Raw genomic sequence first — 25,458 nt, 5'->3', positions numbered from 1 at the left:
TTAATGTTTATAGGTTGTATTACACCTCTTCAGTTATTTAATTACATTTAGCAACTCCTCAAGTTATTGTCTGTTTTATTAAGCTAAAATCCATTACCAGCCAAATTAGCAAAAGGTGTGCCCAGGCTGTAAGGGATTTAGACATTTGCTTTAGTTGCTGGAAATTAAAGATAGAGGCTGCTTTAGTGAACCAGAAAATATAGACTGTCACTGAGACCATCCTGATACCGTGCTTAGGCCCCCCTCCATCATCCTGACAGACGAGCCTCTTCTTTACACATCATTTCCAGAAATGGAAATCTACCATCCACCCCGGGGAACCATTTCATGATTTTATAGCCTTCACTATCAGCCAAGTCATCTTTCTATTTAACCTAAATCCTCCACATCCTTCATGTTAGAATTTATAGCCATAGCTTCCTGTTTGGACCACGCGAACAGCAGATCATGTCTCCCTTGAGCCCTCCGTAAAAATAGAGGCTCTTATTACATCTATCAGTCTGTTCTCTTCTCCAGCTGGAACAGCAGAGCTCACTCAGCTATTTGTTAAACAATTAATTTTCAGGGTTTAATACTCAGTAACATTTTACTGAATTGTGAAGCCATTTTTCCATACTTTTTTTCTAGAGAGAGAAACTAACAGAGAGACAGAGAGACGAGGCGAGCTGGGGAAAGTACGGACAGAGTAGCCATTCTTTAACTTGGCTGTCCATCTTCTCATTCTTCCAAGCCTGCTCCCATCTCCCAGGTTGGAGGAAATGAAGTTAGTCATGTAAAAAGACTGTTACCCACCTTTTCCTTCTGACATCTTCTATTTTCAGTTTTCATTTTTCATCCAGGAATCGGATGTGCTTGTCTTCATTTTTACCTTTTTGGGATGTGCTGTAATATTTTAGTGACCTGTATTGTAAATTGTCTGTCATTTTCAACATAAGTGTTTATGCTCTTTTTTTGTCAGGCTTTTCTGTTTCTTTGAAAGTTTTCTTTAAAATGAGCCCCAGGTTTTTTTTAATGATTCACTTTATTCTGCTTCAATTCTTTATTTAGTCAGTTAAGCTTCTTATTCAGTGCATTATCATTTGCGTACAAGGCAATTTGTTTTTTCTTTTCTTCTTGTTTTTTCAAACTACCCTGTATTACAGATGTGTTTTAGGAGTAACTTTTCAAATATATCGTTTCCATCTTAGCTTCTAAATTTTTTGTTTTAATTAGTCTTCAGTTATAAGGGGCTCTGTGATCCACAGGCACCCCCTACCCCCCACTTCAAAACTTCATCCTAAGCAGCTAAAAGCTTCTGAAGAAATGAGATGATTTTTACAAGTCAGAAGAAAGTCATTACTTTTTGGTGAGATGCTTAGGGTCATGCTTCCATAGAATTCTGAAGAAATAATTGTCCAGCATTCAAAAGGACCTTTTATTATAGCAGCTTCTCTTTATGTGTTGGCTCAAGGTCACACATCAAGAGGCAGAGTCAAGATGTGGGCCCAGGACCACTCATTGCTAAGGCCTCTGTTCTTGACCTCTGTGCCCCTGTGTATCCCAGTCTTACAGAAGATCACCAAACACTATGCTGGCCATTCTTCTCTATTACAATACCATCCTGAAAGTCTGTTCTGATTTATAATTCTACTGGCAGCATGTGTGAGAGGGTCTGTTTCCCTGCAGAATCTGTAGCAGTGAATATTATAATGTCTTTAATTTTTTGCTGATTAGATAGGTAATAATCCTCATGGTTTAATTTATATTTTTCTCATTTTTTAAATTTTGTATTATGCTTTTTATTTATTTTTAATTTTTTTCTTCCAGTTCCATTGAGATATAATTGACATAGAGCACTGTATAAGTTTTTAACACAAATGTGTGTTTTCTAATGGTGTGAAACATTTTCCCACATATTTGCTGCCTGTTTTATGTAAAAGACTTAAATAGCAAAAATGCCATTGAGATGGAAATCTTTTGCCATTAGAGATCAGAGTGGCAGATAAGTCTGAGACGGCAGTGTTGGTGGCTTTTTTTAGAGTTGGAAGTACAAGCTGAGTTGCCAGTATGTGACAGGAGGCAGCTCTGAGTAATTTATGTTTTGTGTTTAAAAATTAACAGCAGCAGTAATTCAGGTTATCACAGTTGCAACCATGCACTTCAGGGAAAATATGTATGTGTGAGGGCATGTCGAAGCCTGGATCAACCTCAGAACATGTTTCCCGCTGACCTTTTAATTCAGTGTATCTTCTCCTCAGACATCAGATGCCAGCCACTCAAGGAACTTGTGTGTGTGTAGTGATGGTAGAGGACGGAGGTGGTTTAAAGGTCATTTCAGTCTCATGTGAGTGACTCTGGTGGCAGTACTCCCCCCAGAACTTCCGTGTTGTTGGGCCAGCATCCTGCATCAGCATCTTCCTTTGTCCGGTCCTGCTTCTTCTCCCTTCCTTTCACAGGTGGTGATCCCTGGTGAGCATCCTTCAGGGTCTGCTTCGTAGAAACCCGACTTAATGTAGACTCGGTCTACTAGGGAGACAAAGAATGATGAATAAGCCAGTGCATACACAGACTAAATTAAGATAGTGATAAGCATTATGAAGGAAATAAAACGAGATGAGACAGTGACCAATGGTAGGGGAGGACGGGCTGCTTTAGCTAAGGTGGAGGGAGAGCGCTTTTTGGGTGGGCTACAGAGAGCTGAGACTGGAATCATAGGAAGGAGGCAGTTCATTTAAGGTGGAAGGAAACTTCACCCTCTCATCCCTAAAATCCCAAGACAAAAGGCCCAGAAATGGAATACTTCGGATTTTTTTGACAGCCTAGCTAGGGAAACTTCAGATTTTAAATACATTTCTATAATGTATTCTATCAGTCAGGGGCCCAACAGGAAACAGATGGCATAGTGAAAATGGGATAATTTGAGATGAATGTAATAAAAGGGTGATTTACAAAGAGAAGGAACAGCGCCCCCTCCCTCTCAGAGAGAGGATCAGCAGGTTGCCATCTGTGCCCTAGCATCCCAGACTTGGAGAAGAGGGAATGGTCAGGGGACCTGTATACAAGTTCCTCTGTATGGGACCTGGGGTACAGTTCCCCTGATCTCTCACTCTCCCCCTCTCCCAGACTCCTGGTCTGCTCCCTGTTGGCCAAATCCAACCTGAAGCCAGAGAACCAGGGTGGTAGTTTTGAAGTCGATGCAGTCTAGTCTGGTGATTAAGGGTGGAGGGTGGAGCTGGAGAGACAAAGGAAGACCTCCAGCATGTGTAGTTTACATTTTAAATTAATACTGGACTCGATGCGGAAGAAGTGACAGCAGACCCAGCTGAGGTTGTAACCTCAGTCAGTCACTGACCAGCTATAAATCAGTGTCTGTGAGCCACTTATTTTGTTAAAAAAAAGAAAATTAAAGGACTGGAATAAAGTCGATGAACTTATTCTGAAATGGTATGTCTCTGATGCATCATAAATCAAAATAAAATATTTTAAATATTGAATGCAACAAAAAGTATCTGACATATCTAAACATTGTTTTAAATTGTGAAAACAAACCAAAAAAAAAAAAAATCCCTGTTGAAATAATTAGAGTCCCGGCAATATATCTTTCCAGTTGGTAAGTGTCTCTGTTATAATTAAATCTCTTACAGTGATCTGAAGCCAGATTTCACTTGTTAGGGCGTGAGTCAAAAAGTAGAAAAAAAATAGATTGCTTTTTCTCAGGGTCAGGCTCCCTTTAAGATATAACCTAGAAAGAAGAGAGGATAGTCTCATTGTGAGATAAGCATAGGATATGTGGATGAGACCACCAGGAATGTAATATGGGGAATCTTGGTAAACAAGGGACTGACTACAGATTGGTATGTCCGTATCTATTAATATTTTGATTGATTAGGATTTATATGCTTACAAAATGAGATTATGTTAGACACTGCTGTTTGGATTCCATAGGCGTGTTACTCAAGGCAATGTCTTTCATTATAATCCCTGAGTTTGTAGTAGAAACCTGTGTCTCCTTTAATGAGCAGGGTATCTTTACAGAGAATAAGATTCCAGAAAAGCAAGGAGTCACAGAAAGCCAAACAGCTGCAGAAGAGTACAAATAGCTCTAGTCTGAAAGGCACGATTTAGCAAATGGGAGCATGATTGCTAGCAATCTTACTTTTTTTGGTGATTACGAAGTTGAGCATAGTAGCCCATGTGACTCTACATGAAGACTTGTAAAGAGTTTTTAAAAACAGTTATGCATGAGTATTGGAGATTTTAATTTAAGCAGAAGGCCTCTGTGGAGGTAAGTCTAGAGCATACACTGGAAGAAAAATGCTGAGGGAGACCTTCGATCAGGAGAGCATATTAAGTGGGACTCCTAGGGGAAAGGCCTGTATTTACTTGTCTGGGGTGGGCTAATCTACATAATTGACTAAAACAGAATGAACAGCTGTGAAATACAGCATTTGAATGTGTGGGTAAAACAAAATTACAAAATATACAGGGTCACTGAACATGTAATGTATTTTCATACCATTATAGAATTTCCAAGCTCATTTGGGATATAAGAAATCGGCCAGTCCTCCAGAGAAGCTAAATGACTTCATCAAGGTCAACTAGCTAGTTAGTGATAGCCTGGTAGTTAAGTACCTGGGCTCTGGAGACAAACATCCTTGATTTAAAACTCAAGTCCACCACTCCCTCTGTGACTTTTGGAGAAAATCACTCTGCCAATCTGTGCCTCAGTTTTCTTTTTCAAATTTTTTTCTTGAATTTTATTTTATTTATTTTTTATATGGCAGGATATTACTAGTTATCTATTTTATACATATTAATGTATACATGTCAATCCCAGTCTCCCAATTCATCCCACCACCACCCCCCACCTCTGCTTTCCCCCCTTGGTGTCCATACGTTTGTTCTCTACATCTGTGTCTCTATTTCTGCCCTGCAAACCGGTTCATCTGTACGATTTTTCTAGATTCCACATATATGCGTTAATATAGGATATTTTTCTCTTTCTGACTTACTTCACTCTGTATGACAGTCTCTAGGTCCATCCACGTCTCTACAAATAACTCAATTTCGTTTCTTTTTATGGCTGAGTAATATTCCATTGTATATATGTGCCACATCTTCTTTATCCATTCGTCTGTCAGTGGACACTTAGGTTGCTTCCATGTCCTGGCTATTGTAAGTAGAGCTGCAATGAACATTGTGGTACATGACTCTTTTTGAATTATGGTTTTCTCAGGGTATATGCCCAGTAGTGGGATTGCTGGGTCATATGGTAGTTCTGTTTTTAGTTTTTTCAGGAACTTCCATACTGTTCTCCATAGTGGCTGTATCAATTTACATTCCTATCAACAGAGCAAGAGGGTTCCCTTTTCTCCACACCCTCTCCAGCATTTATTTATTTATTTATTTTTAAATTGTTTATTTATTTATTTATTTTCTTATTAGTCATCCATTTAATACACATCAGTGTATACATGTCAATCCCAATCTCCCAATTCATCACACCACCACCCCCACCCCCTGCCGCTTTCCCCCCTTGGTGTCCATACATTTGTTCTCTGCATCTGTGTCTCAATTTCTGCTCTGCAAATTGGTTCATCTGTACCAATTTCTAGGTTCCACATATATGCGTTAATATATGATATTTGTTTTCCTCTTTCTGACTTACTTCATTCTGTATGACACTCTCTAGATGCATCCATGTCTCTACAAATGACCCAATTTCATTCCTTTTTAAGGCTGAGTAATATTCCATTGTATATATGTACCACGTCTTCTTTATCCATTTGTCTGTCGATGGGCATCTAGGTTGCTTCCATGACCTGGCTATTGTAAATAGTGCTGCAGTGAACATTGCGGTGCATGTGTCTTTTTGAATTATGGTTTTCTCTGGGTATATGCCCAGTAGTGGGATTGCTGAGTCATATGGTAATTCTATTTTTAGTTCTTTAAGGAACCTCCATACTGTTCTCCATAGTGGCTGTATCAATTTACATTCCCACCAACAGTGCAAGAGGGTTCCCTTTCCTCCACACCTTCTCCAGCATTTGTTGTTTGTAGATTTTCTGATGATACCCATTCTAACGGTGTGAGGTGGTACCTCATTGTAGTTTTGATTTGCATTTCTCTAATAATTAGTGATGTTGAGCAGCTTTTCATGTGCTTCTTGACCATCTTTATGTCTTCCTTGGAGAAATGTCTATTTAGGTCTTCTGCCCATTTTTGGATTGGGTTGTTTGTTTTTTTAATATTGAGCTGCATGGGCTGTTTATACATTTTGGAGATTAATCCTTTGTCTGATGATTCATTTGCAAATATTTTCTCCCATTCTGAGGGTTGTCTTTTCATCTTGTTTATGGTTTCCTTGGCTGTGCAAAAGCTTTTAAGTTTCATTAGGTCCCAGTTGTTTATTTTTGTTTTTATTTCCATTACTCTGGGAGATGGATCAAAAAAGCCTTTGCTGTGATTTATGTCAAAGAGTGCTCTTCCTATGTTTTCCTCTAAGAGTTTTATATTGCCTGGTCTTACATTTAGGTCTCTAATCCATTTTTTTTTTTTTCTAAAGAGCTATTCTTTCTTTTTTTTTTTTTTTTAATTAATTAATTAATTTTTTTTTTTGGTTGTGTTGGGTCTTCATTTCTGTGTGAGGGCTTTCTCTAGTTGTGGCAAGCGGGGGCCACTCTTCATCACGGTGTGCGGGCCTCTCACTATCGTGGCCTCTCTTGTTGCGGAGCACAGGCTCCAGACGCGCAGGCTCAGTAGTTGTGGCTCACAGGCCTAGTTGCTCTGCGGCATGTGGGATCTTCCCAGACCAGGGCTCGAACCCGTGTCCCCTGCATTAGCAGGCAGAATCTCAACCACTGCACCACCAGGGAAGCCCTCTAATCCATTTTGAGTTTACTTTTGTGTATGGTGTTAGGGAGCGTTCTAATTTCATTCTTTTACATGTAGCTGTCCAGTTTTCCCAGCACCACTTATTGAAGAGACTGTCTTTTCTCCATTGTATATCCTTGCCTCCTTTGTCATAGATTAGTTGACCATAGGTGCGTGAGTTTATCTCTGGGCTTTCTATCCTGTTCCATTGATCCATATTTCTGTTTTTGTGCCAGTACCATATTGTCTTGATTACTGTAGTTTTGTAGTATAGTCTGAAGTCAGGAAATCTGATTCCTCCAGCTCCATTTTTTTCCCTCAAGACTGCTTTGGCTCTTCGGGGTCTTTTGTGTCTCCATACAAATATTAAGATTTTTTGTTCTAGTTCTGTAAAACATGCCTTTGGTAATTTGAAAGGGATTGCATTGAATCTGTAGATTGCTTTCGGTAGTATAGTCATTTTCACAATATTGATTATTCCAATTCCAGAACATGGTATATCTCTCCATTTGTTGGTATCATCTTTCATTTCTTTCATCAGTGTCTTATAGTTTTCCACATAAAGGTCTTTTGTCTCTCTAGGTAGGTTTATTCCTAGGTATTTTATTCTTTTTGTTGCAATGGTAAATGTGAGTGTTTCCTTAATTTCTCTTTCAGATTTTTCATCATTACTCTATAGGAATGCAAGAGATTTCTGTGCATTAATTTTGTATCCAGCAACTTTACCAAATTCATTGATTAGCTATAGTAGTTTTCTGGTGGCATCTTTAGGATTTGCTATGTATGGCATCATGTCATCTGCCAAGAGTGACAGTTTTACTTCTTCTTTTCCAATTTGTATTACTTTTATTTCTTTTTTTTCCCTCTGATTGCCATGGCTAGGACTTCCAGAACTATGTTGAATAATAGTGGTGAGAGTGGACATCCTTGTCTTGTTCCTGATCTTAGAGGAAATGCTTTCAGTTTTTCATCATTGAAAATGATGTTTGCTGTGGGTTTGTCATATATGGCCTTTATTATGTTGAAGTAGGTGCCCTCTGTGCCCACTTTCTGGAGAGTTTTTATCATAAATGGGTGTTGAATTTTGTCAAAAGCTTTTTCTGCAACTATTGAGCTGATCATATGGTTTTTATTCTTCAGTTTGTTAATATGATGTATCACATTGGTTGATTTGCATATACTGAAGAATCCTTGCATCTCTGGGATAAATCCCACTTGATCATGGTGTATGATCCTTTTAATGTATTGTTGGATTCTGTTTGCTAGTATTTTGTTGAGGATTTTTCAATCTATATTCATCAGTGATATTGGTCTGTAATTTTCTTTTTTTGTAGTATCTTTGTCTGGTTTTGGTATCAGGGTGATGGTGGCCTCATAGAATGAGTTTGGGAGTGTTCCTTCCTCTGCAATTTTTGGAAGAGTTTGAGAAGGATGGGTGTTAGCTCTTCTGTAAATGTTTGATAGAATTCACTTGTGAAGCCATCTGGTCCTGGACTTTTGTTTGTTGGAAGATTTTTAATCACAGTTTCAATTTCATTACTTGTGATTGGTCTGTTCATATTTTCTGTTTCTTCCTGGTTCAGTCTTGGAAGGTTCTACCTTTCTAAGAATTTGTCCATTTCTTCCAGGTTGTCCATTTTATTGGCATAGAGTTGCTTGTAGTAGTCTCTTAGGATGCTTTGTATCTCTGCGGTGTCTGTTGTAACTTCTCCTTTTTCATTTCTAATTTTATTGATTTGAGTCCTCTCCCTCTTTTTCTTGATGAATCTTGCTAATGGTTTATCAATTTTGTTTATCTTCTCAAAGAACCAGCTTTTAGTTTTATTGATCTTTGCTGTTGTTTTCTTTGTTTCTATTTCATTTATTTCCACTCTGATATTTATGATTTCTTTCCTTCTGCTAACTTTGGGTTTTGTTTGTTCTTCTTTCTCTAGTTCCTTTAGGTGTAAGGTTAGGTTGTTTATTTGAGATTTTTCTTGTTTCTTGAGGTAGGCTTGTATAGCTATAAACTTCCCTCTTAGAACTACTTTTGCTGCATCCTATAGATTTTGGATCGTCATGTTTTCATTGTCATTTGTCTCTAAGTATTTTCTGATTTCCTCTATGATTTCTTCACTGATCTCTTGGTTATTTAGTAACATATTGTTTAGCCTCCGTATGTTTGTGTTTTTTTACATTGTTTTCCCTGTAATTGATTTCTAATCTCATAGCGTTGTGGTCAGAAAAGATGCTGGATATGATTTCAATTTTCTTAAATTTAGTGAGGCTTGATTTGTGACCCAAGATGTGATCTATCCTGGAGAATGTTCCATGTGCACTTGAGAAGAAAGTGTAATCAGCTGTTTTTGGATGGAATGTCCTATAAATATCAATTAAATGTATCTGGTCTATTGTGTCATTTAAAGCTTGTGTTTCCTTAGTAATTTTCTGTTTGGATGATCTGCCCATTGGTGTAAGTGAGGTGTTAAAGTCCCCCACTATTATTGTGTTACTGTCGATTTCCTCTTTTATAGCTCTTAGCAGTTGCCTTATGTATTGAGGTGCTCCTATGTTGGGTGCATATATATTTATAATTGTTATATCTTCTTCTTGGATTGATCCCTTGATCATTATGTAGTGTCCTTCCTTGTCTCTTGTAACAGTCTTTATTTTAAAGTCTATTTTATCTGATATGAGTACTGCTACTCCAGCTTTCTTTTGATTTCCATTTGCATGGAATATCTTTTTCCATCCCCTCACTTTCAGTCTGTATGTGTCCCTAGGTCTAAAGTGGGTCTCTTGTAGACAGCATATATATGGGTCTTGTTTTTGTATCCATTCAGCCAGCCTGTGTCTTTTGGTTGGAGCATTTAATCCATTCACGTTTAAGGTAATTATCCATATGTATGTTCCTGTTACCATTTTCTTAATTGTTTTGGGTCTGTTTTTGTAGGTCCTTTTCTTGTCTTGTGTTTCCCACTTAGAGAAGTTCCTTTAGCATTTGTTGTAGAGCTGGTTTGGTGGTGCTGAATTCTCTTAGCTTTTGCTTGTCTGTAAAGCTTTTGATTTCTCCATCGAATCTGAATGAGATCTTTGCTGGGTAGAGTAATCTTGGTTGTAGGTTCTTCCCTTTCATCACTTTAAGTATATCATGCCACACCCTTCTGGCTTATAGAGTTTCTGCTGAGAAATCAGCTGTTAACCTTATGGGAGTTCCCTTGTATGTTATTTGTCATTTTTCCCTTGCTGCTTTCAATAATTTTTCTTTGTTTTAATTGTTGTCAATTTGATTACTATGTGTCTTGGCATGTTTCTCCTTGGGTTTATCCTGCCTGGGACTCTCTGCATTTCCTGGACTTGGGTGGCTATTTCCTTTCCCATGTTAGGGAAGTTTTTCACTATAATCTCTTCAGATATTTTCTCTGGTCCTTTCTCTCTCTCTCCTCTTTCTGGGACCCGTATAATGCAAATGTTGGTGTGTTTAATGTTGTCCCAGTGCTCTCTTAGGCTGTCTTCATTTTTTTTAATTCTTTTTTCTTTATTCTTTACTCACTGCTCTGTTGCAGTGAATTCCACCATTCTGTTTTCCAGGTCACTTATCCTTTCTTCTGCCTCAGTTATTCTGCTATTGATTCCTTCTAGTGTGTTTTTCATTTCAGTTATTGTACTGTTCATCTCTGTTTGTTTGTTCTTTAATTCTTCTAGGTCTTTGTTAAACATTTCTTTCATCTTCTTGATCTTTGCCTGCATTCTTTTTCAGAGGTCCTGGATCATCTTTACTATCATTATTCTGATTTTTTTTTTTAGAAGATTGCCTATCTCCCCTTCTTTAGGTGTTTTTATGGGGTTGTATCTTGTTCCTTCATGTGGTGCATAGTCCTCTGCCTTTTCCTTTTTTCTGTCTTTCTGTGAATGTGGTTTTCATTCCACAGGCTGCAGGATTGTAATTCTTGCTTCTTCTGTCTGCCCTCTCTCAATTTTCTTATCTGTAGAATGGGAATAGTAATAGGACACTCCTCATGTTAAATGAGATGATACATTTCAGTAACACTAGATCATGTCTGGAATATAGTAAGTAGTCAATTAATTTGAGGTATGTTTATTATTATCGAGAATGCCAGAGCTGAAGTCACCTAAACCCTACAGGAAATGTTCTATCTACTCTACAAAAAGCAAGAACATATCACAAGAGCGGATATATGTGAGAAATTAATTTCCCAGCTAAAATAGTTGTAAGATACAAAATAATGTCAAGTCTTCTTGGAGATATTAAAACAAAAAATTTTAAGTACCTTTGTGGGAAATGACTCAGATGAGCTCTTTAGAACTTTTCGAAATTTCAGTTCATCCTCTAATGCTTAAATTCAGTAATTGGAATTTTCCCCCAGAGCTGAAGTCTTTAATGTTTGTTTTACAGCTCGCAAAGTGTGTATCAATATATTTTTTGATAACTGACCTTTTTTAGCATCCTAATTTTTCTCTATTAATGCTGCATACTAGTACCAGGGGGTTCCTTTATTCCTTATAATTAGAATACGTTGTGCTTTTAGGTAAATGTACATTTTGAACAAAGGAAAAGGGTGTGGTGAATTAAAACAGTATGTTTTGAATATAGTTGAGGATAAGGCAGCTGACTCTCTTAGAAAATATACAAAGATGCTGAAAATAAATTTTTTTGTGTGGAATAGCTGGATGGTTGTCTAGATAAAGAAATCAAACAAAGTAAAAGGCCAGAGTCACTTTTCGATAATCTCTGGTTGAAATCCTAACAAGTTTTCACATGTTAAGGCACATGTTTAACCATGTATTCTAGCTCCTGAAGTCCCTCTTGAAGAATCTGCTGAAAGACCCCAAGTGTGTCACATTGATGATTCTGAGTTATTTCCTATTGGCTGAGTGGCAGAGGCATTTATTATTACTTAATAACTGTCTTTGGTCATATTCAAACTTGGAATGATGTAGTAGTATCAGTAAATCTCAGGTAATGACACCATAAAATATGTATTATGGCTTTGATATGAAATGCTGGCGTAGTTGTTGTATTTCTTGATTTTATGCATGCCTTTAGTGATTCTTATTTTATGTTACACATTTAGTTTTCTTGCACTATGTTGGTATTTTATGACATAAATCATTTTTGGATGGCAGTGCCCAATGGCTGAGGAATACAAATTTATCTAAAAATCTCTTAGCCCAGTCAGAATAATCCGTATTCCCCAAAGGTGGCTCTCTTCATGCCACAGTATTCAGCCCCAAAGAAGACACATTTTCACTTTTAACTATAGAAAATTTGCTACAGGTAAATGAGGTAAATTTTGTAGGTATCCTTGACTGTTTCCTCTGATTGAAAACAGAACTGTCTTCATATATTTCACAATGGTCTTGAAACTTAATCAGGATGCCTGCCTAATGAGTTACTAGCTTCACTTCAAAGACTCCTAGTAGTGATGTTGAGTAATTTAAGGCCCATTAGGGATCTTTATCAGGATTCAGAAAGGCATGTTCATGAAAAACCCTTTAAGTATATTTGTTTTATTGACTTATTCTTAGAGAAACAACCCTGTTATAAATCTGAAAGTCCCCGAGAATAGATTTTGATGTTGATCATTGAGCTTTTCTGAGTAAGATTCACTTCATGGTAGCTTCTTCTGTAAGGATGATTTTGACTTTTAAATTTGCTTGAGAATTTTTTATACAAATTAAATCAGACACTTAATCTAGAGAATTGCTTCAAAATCCTCAGTTTGGGAATACTTATGACCATGGCTGTCTTTGTTTGTTTGATCTTGTTGTTCTTATTATTATTTTTTTTTTTAATTTTTTTTTCTTTTTTAATTAATTAATTAATTAATTATTTTATTTTTGGCTGCATTGGGTCTTCGTCTCTGCGCGAGGGCTCTCTCCAGTTGCGGCAAGCGGGGGCCACTCCTCATCGCGGTGCGTGGGCCTCTCACTGTCGCGGCCTCTCTTGTTGCGGAGCACAGGCTCCAGACGCGCAGGCTCAGCAATTGTGGCTCACGGGCCCAGTTGCTCCGCAGCATGCGGGATCCTCCCAGACCAGGGCTCGAACCCGTGTCCCCTGCATTGACAGGCAGACTCCCAACCACTGCGCCACCAGGGAAGCCCCGTTCTTATTATTTTTTTAATTTTAATCTTGGGTTATTGACATATGCCAACACCTGGCAAGGTTTTTGAGATAGAAATAAGGCAAAAATTGTTCCTGATCTCACAAAGCATCTAGAAAATATGCAGATTTGTTACATGTCAGTACTTTGTCTTAAAAGTTGTTAATAAGAATTTCGTATACACATATGGCATGATGACTCTTTTGAATATTTATATATCATATTTTATAGCTCTGCTTTGCTTATAAAATAAGTGTGTGGGTATTCTACATTTCTTCATGTATACAAACATATACATATGCACACTACCAAGTAACCACTGGCTAATTGAGTTATCACTGTACTTACTCATTAGCAGTGAGTAATAACAAAAGATGCAGAATATTTAATGTTACAGATTTTTTCCTACTTTTATCATCTCACAACAAAGCAGGATGGCAGGTTTTTAGTTCAGGGTTAGTATTGGAGCGTGTAAGTGACTTATCTCAGGTCACTCATCCTGGTTTGTATGATGAGTATTCCAAATGGATTATTTTGGCTACAGTTTCTGTTTTAATCCAACAGGAGATACAAATGCTTATAAACATCAAATAGAAAACATTTATATATATTTTTTAGTTTTACAAAGTATACTATAACATTGAAAAAAGTAAAACATCAGTGTGAATATGAATGTTGTTGATGTGAGAAAAACACTTTAATACTTCATTTTTAAAACATGAGTAGAAACTCAATTGCTTCTGCAATAGACTTAGTCAATTTATTTTTCTTGCTCACAGCACTAGTGTTCACAAATGTTAGTTGCCATGAATATGCATCAGCAGAAAGTATAAACTACAACCTGTAGTAGCAATTGCAAATTTCACCTCACTTACACAGTCAGTCATCTATTTATGGCTCTCCTTTTTTATGGTATGTATGCTCTTGTACCTTTCATGTCTTTTGTGTTCATTCTATCAAATGAAGTTGATTTTCTCTAGTGTCTCAAGATGGAGATTGAGTCTGCTATTTTTCATAAATAGCATGAGAATTTGGTATGCCCACTATGCACCTAATTATATTTCCTTTGAAAATTTGTATTCTACACAATTCAGTTTCCTGTATGTTAGTGGTAATTCAGGTTGGATCTACACTTTGAAAAAAAATCAGTGGACCAGTGAAAAATTTAGCCAAGTATCACATAGCCAAAATAAATTGTCTTTTTTTTAACCCTGAGTAAATGTGAATGTTAATTTTTATATAATTTTTAGAATTTATAAAATATAGGTATTTGATCAGTTCCATTGAAAGGAAAAACAATCAGTTCGATACTAAGATAAACTCTGGTACTAGTTATGTAATGCTAATTAAGTGGATTAAAATTTAATTACTGTTAAAAATATAAAAAGAATCCCTAAAACCTAAGACACATTGTAAGTTTAAAAAAAGAGAAATGATGCAATAAAATAATCCTCCAAATAAAAGATTTATGCACAGCAAAACCAACTGCTTGACTCTGTATAATTCATTTATTTATCCTTTCAACAGATACTGTTTGATTCCCTTACAGTAAATAGAAAAAAGTCTGTGTCTTTAAACAGCTTAAATTTTACTGGGAAAAATAGTTCTTACAAGAAAAGAAATAAGCAAGATAATTTAAGATTGTAATAATTCCTTGAAGGAAATAAACAGCTAAGATGGAGCATTAGTTAAGGCAGCCACTTTGGGTGGGCTACTTAGGAAAGCCCTTTCAGAAGAGTTGATTTTTGAGCTAAAGGATCGGAAAAAATGCTCTGTGAGTATCAGGGGGGACACATGTTCTAGGCAGAGAGAACAAATGTGAAGGCTGGAAATAGTGAGTGAGGACTTGGTATGAGAAAATATTGGGAGAGAAGAGGGTAAGATTACTCAGGGCACAATAGGCCATAGCCAAGACTGGATTTTTTGGAAGAGCCACTGAAAATTTTAAAGAGGAGGGATAAAATCTGATCTATGGTTTTAAAACATCTGACTGTTGTATGAATTATAGTTAGTAGGGAGGCAAATGGAGAGGCTAGGAGACCAAGATACTATAGTAACATGGAAGTGAGGCAGTGGGACCATAGACACTGAGGAAGTCAGTGGAGGTGGAAAGGAGTTGAGACAGAGTAGCCATCTCCTGGTGAAGGAGAGCAAGGAACCCAGGATGAACATCACCCCTAGGATACTCACTTATCACTAAAGAGGAAAACAAAAATTAACAGAGCACAAACCTTAATGAAGAAGTAATCAAACTAAAGAGGCATGAACTACTTACATTAAGTCATTTATGTATTTCCATCCTACAACTGAGGAGTAGGACTCTCACACCTAACTAAGGAATTTCAGAGATTCAGTCTACCTGGACTACTTGTCTAAACTCTGCCCAAGACCTTCTAATGAAAAAGGTCTAGCTATGGATTGTTTCTCCCAAGTTGGATCTGCATCTTTTTTCTCTGTTTCCAACACACAGTATAGTACCTCTAGGAGCAGAGTAAGCCAAAGTTGGTCAAATGTAACATCAGTTTCTCCTCTTAGTTTTTTTCAGCAGATGTGAAGGGCCTATTATGTGTAGGGACTCTTTTATATTCTTTACATAAATTATTCTATTAGTTCATACAGAAACTCTGTTAGGCTATAATTATTGTTGTTGTTAAGAATGCCCCCTTTTTACAGACAAAGAAACTAAGGTTGGTTAGGAGATATTAACCATCTTGATGTGTATCCCAGTTAGTGAGGCAGAATTAGAATCCAAACCTATGTCTGTTGTGTTTTAAAACTTCTGCTTTTTCATAACATTGTGCTGCCTTATTGATCAGAAACCAAATTGATAAATCATTTAGGGCTGTATGTTTTTTGGCTCTTTCTAGCAGGTCTTCAGTTAGTGAAAAGTGAGATTAGTGAAAAATGGTGACAGAGAAATATAAAGGCATTAAGGAGACATATTCATTTCTCCCTGATAAATAAATTAATAAAGGTACAGTGTGTCCTAAATAAATAACTCTGCCAACCGATAGGAGGAAGGTCTCCAACAGGCCGTGCGAATATCAGATTATTCAGGACAGAGCAAATCAGGTGACAGATGAAAGGCATATTGTGTGTTATACTAACATACTTGCAAAGCACCACACTATGTATAGAAAGGTCAAAAATGATGGACCAAAGCCAAGATTGTTGGAAGGTTTGATTTTAGGGTCTTGAGAAGGGGAGGAGAAAACAAATGTGAGCGCAAGAGTAATATCCATGTTGGTTTTCTCAATCACCTTTGATGCTTGTAAACTAGAGTCCTGGGATGGCCCCATCCCACCCCCAAGACCTTCTGGAGAATGGGAACTGCCTATTTAACAAACGTTCCCAGGTAATTTGGGTACCAAGTAGGTAATGGACCACATCTTGGGAGAATACTGATTTAGTCCACTCTGTTTAATTTACAAAGCATTATGAGACTCATCAAGGAAAATGGTTATCCAAAGTTATAGCACTCTTTTTTTTTTGTTAGAGCTTAAGCTAAATCAGTCTCCTAGAGGCCCAGTGCTGTCTTCTTTGAGACTTAGATTTAATTTTTCCAGCTCAGTCATGGACCAGCTAACAGCATGTATCATTGATATTTCTCTTCTAGAATCACAACCACAGCTGCCTGCATGATGGACCTGAGGCGGTACCCACTGGATGAACAAAACTGCACCTTGGAAATTGAAAGCTGTAAGTTTTTCTGACACTCCAGCTAGACTGAACTTGGCTTTAAGGTTCTCCTTGGGCAAAGGTCTCCTACCCTGGTTCACATCCAGACCACAAGTCCTGCAAAGGTTGTGCTAGCGTGCCAAATTTAGTGGAGGGACGTGCTCACAGTGTCTTCCCTCAGTCATGCTGCCACCCTCTCAGTGTCATCCCTAAGTCCCTGGGAGGGTTGTGTAGGGAAGCAGTAATCTAGCAATAAAAGGAAGATACTAAGAGTCTGGAAGGAGACCAAGGGCTATTTCAGGAATTTATTATATGGAATTGGTGCACATAGCTGCAACAGGCTTGGAAAAATAGGTGGAGATGGCGGCATGACACGAGATGTCCTTATTGCCTTTGCCTTTCACAAATGTTATCTCTGCAATTAATTGCAGAGTAAAAGTGGCCTCTGGATTAGTTAAAACATTCATAGAGTGTGGATTGGTGGAATGTTTTTTATTTCGAGGGGCTATTTTCATTGTTTCAAATTTATTTTATATTCTTGCTGAAGGCCATATGATGAGCAAGATTGGTGGATGTGTGTTTTTATTCTCCTTCCTGTGCTGACCTGTTTTACAATGTTGGTGCTTTTCTAGGCCGCAGTTTAAGCATTCTTCTTGACAATTCAGTCACCTACCCTGTTGAGTGGGCTAAAGCGTTTATTTCATAACGCATTTCCATTTCAGAGGTCGCACAGAGAGGTCGTTTGAGGTGGAGTAGGATTTCAAATCTTTTTTCTCTCTCAATTCTTTGTAGTGTTTTCCTATTTAATCCTATCAAACAATTGAAAGCTGATGATTTTATATCCAGCATTCTAGATAATGACTAGCTTGACTGCTTTGTGGATACTCTCAGTCTTTGGGAGGAACTCTAGCCTTGGCGAGCCATGAAACTCTAAATCACTGCTCTGAGCAGAAATACTGCATTTATGACACATTGCTGGTATTTTTGCCCATTTCAAAAAATAGCTTCGAGGGATAATTAAATTTACATGCACTTTTTGAAGAACCTGATTGCATACTTGTATTTCCAAATCATCATTATTTTCACATTAGATCTTTGCCATAAAGAACTATTTAATGAAATTGGTCCAAGGGATTTTGATGATTATTTTTATGTAGATACCTCTCGGATAACTTTGCATTTTTGTAACTCACGACACAGTTTAGAGAATAATGTTCTTCAAAGTTCAAATTCTTTGGTTGTTTCAAATCGCTGATGTAAGGATATTTTGAAAAAAGTATGTTGCTATGTACTACTAATGAATTTTTGTGGTAAGAGCATTTTTTTGTGGTAGAATTTGACTGGAATTTTAAATAATCATAATTGTACATGGTTAAAGCACCTGCACTGATGTTATGTCACTTGTGCCTTTCACAACCCTCATAGTAGTAAACAAGGCCTTTTTATTTTGAAGAACTGATGATGCCTAAGGACACAGGCAGCATCCAAGTGTTCCATGTAATTAAAATATAATTCTGACATGAATATTTTTTTGACATAAATATTTAAAAATTAACATGATAACTCCTGGACTTCCCTGGTGGCGCAGTGGTTAAGAATCTGCCTGCCAATGCAGGAGACACGGGTTGGAGCCCTGGTCCGGAAGATCCCACATGCCGCGGGGCAACTAAGCCCATGTGCGACAACTACTGAAACCCGCGTGCCACAACTACTGAAGCCCATGCACCTAGAACCCATGCTCTGCAACAAGAGAAGCCACCGCAGTGAGAAGCCCATGCACAGCAACGAAGAGTAGCCCCCGCTTACCACAACTAGAGAAAGCCCTCGCGCAGCAACGAAGGCCCAGCGTAACCAAAAATAAATAAATTAATTAATTAATTTTAAAAAAAAAGATAACTCCTTAGACTTTTAGAAAGCTTAAGTTTTACAAAGGGGCTTTTACATATCTCATTTCAGTTCACAATTATCGTGGTAAATGATATAGATTTTTCCAGCTTTTTTGAGATATAATTGACATATGTCATTGTGTGAGTTTAAGATGTACAGTGTGATGATTTGTTATGTGTATGTATTGCAAAATGATTACCACAGTATGGTTAGTTAACACATTCATCACTTCACATAGTTACCTTGTGTGTGTGTGTGTGTGTTTGTGTATGTTAAGAACTTCTAAGATTTACTCTATTAGAAACTTTAAGTATATTGTACAGTATTTTTAACTATAGTCACCATTCTGTAGATTTGATACTCAGATCTTATTCACCTTATAACTGAAAGCTTGTACCCTTTAACTGTTTCTATGAGTTCAGTATTTTTTTAGATTCCACATATAAATAAGATCATACAGAACTGGTCTTCCTCTCTCTGATTTATTTCACTTAACCTAATGCCCTCATGGTTCATCCATGTTGTCACAAGTGGCAAGATTTCCTTTTTATAGAAGAATAATATTCCATTCTGTGTGTGTGTGTGTGTGTGTGTGTATCACATCTTCTTTATCCATTCATCCATCAACAGACACTTAGGTTGCCTCTACGTCTTGGCTATTATAAAGAATGCTGCATCAGTTAATCTATGACAAAAGAGGCAAGACTACACAATGGTGGAAAGACAGTCTCTTCAAATGGTGCTGGGAAAACTGGACAGCTACATGTAAAAAAATGAAATTAGATCACTCTTTTACACAAAAATGAGCTCAAAATAGGTTAAAGACCTAAATGTGAGACTGGACACTATAAAACTCCTAGAGGAAAACATAGGCAGAATACTCTCTGACATAAATCGCAGCAATATCTTTTTCAATCCATCGCCCAGAATAATGGAAATAAAAACAAAAATAAACGAATGAGACCTAATTAAACTCAAAACTTTTTGAACAGCAAAGGCAACCATAAACAAAACAAAAAGACAACCCACAGATTGGGAGAAAATATTTGCAAATGATGTAACCGACAAGGGATTAGTCTCCAAAATTTACCAACAGCTCATGAGGCTTAATATTGTCAAAACAAACAACCCAATCAAAAAATGGGCAGAAGACCTAAATAGACATTTCTCAAAGAAGACATACAGAGGGGCAAGAGACACATGAAAAGATGTTTAACATCGCTAATTATTAGAGAAATGCAAGTCAAAACTACAATGAGATATCACCTCACACCAGTCAAAACAGCTATCACGAAAAAATCTGTAAACAATAAATGCTGGAGAGGGTGTGGAGAGAAGGGAACCTTCCTACACTGTTGGTGGGAATGTAAATTGGTACAGCCACTATGGAGAACAGTATGGAGGTTCCTCAAAAAACTAAAAATAGAGCTACCATATGATCCAGAAATCCCACTCCTGGGCATATATCCAGAGAAAACCATAATTCGAAAAGATATATGCACCCCAATGTTCATTCCAGCCCTATTTACAATAGCCAGGACATGGAAGCAACCTAAATGTCCATCAACAGAGGAGTGGATAAAGAAGATGTGGTACATATATACAATGGGATATTACTCAGCCATATAAAAGAACAAAATAATGCCATTTGCAGCAACATGGATGGACCTAGAGATTGCCATAGGAGTGAAGTAAGTCAGACACACAAAGACAAATATCATATGATATCATTTATATGTGGAATCTACAAAGAGGGTACAAATGAATTTATCTACCAAACAGAAATAGTGTTACAAATGTAGAAAACAAACTTATGGCTATCATGGGGTAAGGAGGAGGGATAAATTGGGAGATTGGGATTGACATATACACACTACTATATGTAAAATAGATAACTGACATTAGATAACTAATAAGGACCTACTGTAGAGCACAGGGAACTGTACTTAATACTGTGTAATGGCCTATATGGGAAAAGTATTTAGAAAAGAGTGGATATATGTATATGTACAACTGATTATCTTTGCTCTACACCGGAAACTAACATAACATTGTAAATCAACTATACTCCAATAAAAATTCTTTAAAAATTAAAAAAAATAAAAATATTTATACAATTCATTTAAAATAATAACGATCCTATTACATGTTAATATAAATAATATTATTATGAATAATAATGATACTTTACAAAACAGAAAGTATTATTGAGAAGAGTGGCACTGTTTTATATTTTTGTAAATCTCCTTAAAAAACTAAAAATAGAGCTACCATATGACCCTGCAATCCCACTCCTGGCCATGTATCTGGAGAACAACATGGTCCGAAAGGATGCATGCACCACCCCAGTGTTCATTGCAGCACTGTTTACAATAGCCAAGACATGGAAGCCACCTAAATGTCCATCAACAGAGGAATGAATAAAGAAGATGTGGTACATGTATACAATGGAATATAACTCAGCCATTAAAAAGAATGAAATAATGCCATTTGCAGCAACATGGATGGGCTTAGAGATTGTCATACTGAGTGAAGTAAGTCAGAGAAAGAGAAATATTGTATGATATCCATTATATATGGAATCTAAAAAAAAAAATGATACAAATGAACTTATTTACAAAACAGAAACAGACTCACAGACTTAGAGAACGAACTTACGATTACCGGGCGGAAGGGTGGGAGAAAGGGATAGTTAGGGAGTTTGGGATGGACATGAACACACTGCTATATTCAAAATGGATAACAAACCAGGGCCTACTGTATAGCACAGGGAACTCTGCTCAATGTCATGTGGCAGCCTGGATGGGAGGGGAGTTTGGGGGAGAATGGATACATGTATATGTATGGCTGAGTCACTTTGCTGTGCACCTGAAACTGTCACAACGTTGTTCATTGGCTGTACTCCAATATAAAATAAAAAGTTTAAAAAAAAAAGAATGTTGCAGTGAACATGGTTGTACAGGAACTTCTTAGTGCTAGTGATTTAATTTCTTTTGGATATGTACCCAGAAGCAGGATTGGTGGATCATATGGTAGTTCTGGTTTTAATTTTTTGAGAAACTTCCATACTGTTTTCCATAGTGACTATACTAATTTACATTCTTATCATCAGTGTACAAGATTCCCTGTTTTTCACATCCTAGCTAGCAAGCACTTATCTCTTGTCTTTTTTATGATAGCCACTCTAACAGGTGTGAGGTGGTTGTTCATTGTGGTTTTGATTTGCATTTCCCTGATGCAAATTCTTTTGCATGTGGTTATCCAGTTTTCCCAACACCATTCATTGAATGAGACTATCGTTTCTCCATTGAGCGTTCTTGACTCCCTTGTCAAATAGTAGTTGGCCATATATGTGAGGCCAAAACCCATACTGTTTTGATTACTGTAGTTTTGTAGTATAGTTTAAAATCAGGAGCGTGATACCTCCAGCTTTATTATTCTTGCTTCAGATTGCTTTAGCTATTCAGGATCTTTTGTTCCATACAAATTTTAGGATTGTTTGTTCCATTTCTGTAAAAGCTGCCATTGGAATTTTGGTAAGTATTGCATTGAATCTATAGATGGCTTTGGGTGGTAGATATTTTAACAATATTAATTCTTCTGATTCATGAACATGGGATATCTTTCCATTTATTTGCATCTTCTTTAGTTTCTTTCATCAATGTCTTATAGATTTCATTGTACAGATCTTTAACCTCCTTGATCAAACATTCCTTATCTCTAAGTATTGTATTGTTTTTGGTGCTCCTGTGAAGAGGATTGTTTTCTTAATTTCATTTTCAGATAGTTTATTGTTAGTGTATAAAATTACAACTGATTTTTATATGTTAATTTTGTATACTGCAACTTTATTGAATTAGTTTGTTCTAGCAGCTTTTTGGCAGTCTTTAGGGTTTTCTATATGCAAGATCATATCACCTGCCAACAGAGACAGTTTTACTTCTTTCTTTCTAATTTGGATATCTTTTATTTCTTTTGTTCTTGCTTGATTGCTATGGCTAGGACTTTTAGTACTGTGTTGAATAGGAGTTGTGAGTGGGCCCCCTTATTTCTGATCTGAGAGGAAAAGCTTTCAGCCTCTCATCATTGAGTATGATATGAGCTGTGGGCTTGTTATATAATGGCCTTTATTATGTTGAGGTACATTCCTTCTAACCTAATTTGTCAAGGATTTTTATCATGAAAAAGTGTTGATTTTTTCAAATGCTTTTCTGCATCTATTGAGTTAATTGTATTATTTTTACCTTTCATTTTGATTTGCATATGCTGAATCATCCTTGCATCCCAGAGCTGAATCCCACTTGCTCATGGTGTATGATTTTTCCAATGTGCTGTTGAATTTGGTTTGCTAGTATTTTGTTGAGCATTTTTGCATCTATATGTATCAAGGATATTAGCATGTAGTTTTCTTTTCTTGCAGTATCCTTATCTGACTTTGGTGTCAGGGTAATCCTGGCCTTGTAAAGTGAGTTTGGGAGCCTTCCTTTCTCTTTAATTTTTTTTGAATAGTTTAAGAATAATTGGCATTAATTCTTCTTTGAATGCTTGGTAAAATTCAGCAGTGAAAACATTTGGTTCTGGTCTTTTCTTTGTTGGGAAGTTTTTCATTACTGATTAAATCTTTTTACCTATCTCTTACTTATAATTGGTTTGTTCATATTTTCTTTTTCTTCATGACTCAGTCTTAGTAAATTGTATGTTTCTAGTAATTTATCCATTTCTTCTAGATTGTTTAATTTATTGGTGTACAACTGTTCCTAGTAGTCTCATGACCCTTTGTATTTCTGTGGTATCAGCTGGAATGGAATGTCTCCTCTTCCATTAATAATTCTATTTATTTTTGCCCTTTTTTTTTCTTGTTTAGTGTAGCTAAAGGTTTGTCAGTTTTATCTTTTCAAATACCCAACTCTTAATCTTCTTAATCTTCTATGATTGTTTTATTTTCATTGGTATCCTGTTTTCTATTTTATTTATTTCTGATCTAATCTTTATAATTTCCTCTTTCTGCCAACTTTGGGCCTAGTTTTTTCTTCTTTTCCTAGTTCCTCAAGGTATAATGTTAGGTTGTTTATTTGAGAACTTTATGTTTTTCTTGATACATGAGTTTATAGCTATGAACGTTCCTCTTGGAACTGTTTTTGTTGGATCCCATATGTTTTGTTATGTTGTGTTTCTGTTTCATTTGTCTCAAAAAATTTTTTTTCACTTTTGATTTATTCTTTTATCCATAGATTGTTCGGGATTATGTTGTTTTATTTCACGTATGTGTGCGTTTTCCAGCTTTCCTCTTGTTATTGATTTCCAGTTTCATACCATTGTGGCAGGAAAAGATACTTGATATAATTTCTATCTTCTTGAATTTTTTGAGACTTCTTTTGTGACCTAGCATATAATATATACTAGAAAATGTTCTGTGCATGCTTGAGAAGAATGTATATTCTGTTGCTGTCAGGTGGAATGTTCTGTATGTCTCTTAGGTCCATTTGTTCTACAGTATTGTTCAAATCTACTGTTTCCTTATTGATTCTTGGTCTGGATGCTCTAACCATTGTTAAGAGTGGAGTATTAAAGTCCCCAACTATTATTGTATTCCTGTTTATTTCTCCTTTTAGTTCTATCAGTATTTGCTTTATATATTAAGGTGCTCTAATGTTGCATATATATTTACAATTGTTATATCTTGATAAATTGACCCCTTTGTCATTATATAATGACCTTCTTTGTCTCCTGTGGGCATTTTAGTTTAAAATCTATAAGGTAGGTATTAATATTTCTGTCTTTACAGCTAGAGAAACAGACTCAAAGAAGTAAAGTGATTTGCCCCAGATTATGCAGCTACTGATTGGCACAATTTCTGTATACTGATATGGTAATTGTTAGCTGATTTATCTTAGTAAAGCCCTTGATTTTGTAGGGACCAGATTAACAGGAAGATCTGTATTCTAAAAATTGAACAAATAGCCTTTCCTTATGAAAAATTGGAGTTTATTCATGTTTAGTCAGACAGTGAATCATTGTTATAGAGAATAAAACATGGTGTTATATTAGTAACATACATGATATTATTATAAATACATAGTTAACTAATCATATTGAAATAAGTTTAGGATCCTATCCCTTAAACAACTAGCTTTGAAGTTGATGCCTGACATTTCACCTTATTTATCATTTCTTTCTGTTAAGCAAACTCTAGGCATTCATCCATTCTCCTGCTCCCTCTCCCCTCCCCCCTTCTCCTTACTTCCTTCTTCTCTTCCCTCCTTCCCCTCTTTATTTCCCTTCCTACCTCTCTCAAATGCAAATGAACCTAATAGTTGCATTAGTAAATCACTATCATCTTGTCTCCATATCGACAATTAATATATTGGTTCCATTCCACGATAATATAACTTGATTCTGGGAAGCTTAGAGTAGGAGAATATTAGGATTGAGTTTATTGTTAATTCATTCATGCTTTCATTCATTCAAGACTTTATTTATTCATTAAATATTAATTGAGCACTAATTATATACTAAGTATTGTAATGAACTCTAGAGACATAATGGTGAACAAAAAAAGACAGTATCTCTGCCCTCCTTTATTATAATGAGGAAGGTAGATATTATTTAAATAAACACATATATGAATGTAAAAATTGCATTAGTGAAAAGTGCTACCAAGATGAAATATTTAGTTCTTTAAAATCTTAAAGGAAGATTAGAGCAAGCCTTGAAATAGTGCTGAGGAATCTAGAAGGCCAGTAGGGACTATGCTTACTTTATAACTTTTCTTAAATTTAGAGGGATGGAGAAGCTCTGTAGAATTAATGGGATTTGCTGAACTAAATGGGCCCTGATAATATTTACCACCATGTAGGCAACGAAACCTAATTGCCAAAATAAAAAGGAGAAATCCATCTCCAGGTGTTTCCAATCTTTTCACTTAGAGCTAGTTCTC

At 36.4% G+C, this 25,458-nt stretch overlaps 1 protein-coding gene across 4 annotated transcripts in view; it reads left to right on the top strand.

Annotated features, from left to right (window-relative positions):
• GABRB2 (gamma-aminobutyric acid type A receptor subunit beta2) overlaps positions 1-25,458 on the top strand; it is a 330,358-nt gene that overhangs the window by 131,489 nt on the left and 173,411 nt on the right. For all 4 annotated transcript variants that reach the window (XM_059917635.1, XM_059917632.1, XM_059917634.1 and 1 more), the window contains exon 6: positions 16,573-16,655. In XM_059917635.1, the coding sequence (XP_059773618.1) occupies positions 16,573-16,655 (83 nt within the window). The remainder of the gene's footprint in view (positions 1-16,572; positions 16,656-25,458) is intronic.

This window comes from Balaenoptera ricei, chromosome 3 (assembly GCF_028023285.1).
Source record: "Balaenoptera ricei isolate mBalRic1 chromosome 3, mBalRic1.hap2, whole genome shotgun sequence".
Lineage (NCBI taxonomy): Eukaryota > Metazoa > Chordata > Mammalia > Artiodactyla > Balaenopteridae > Balaenoptera > Balaenoptera ricei.
Note: the sequence above shows the minus strand (reverse complement) of the source record. Positions and strands in the feature narration are given on the sequence as shown.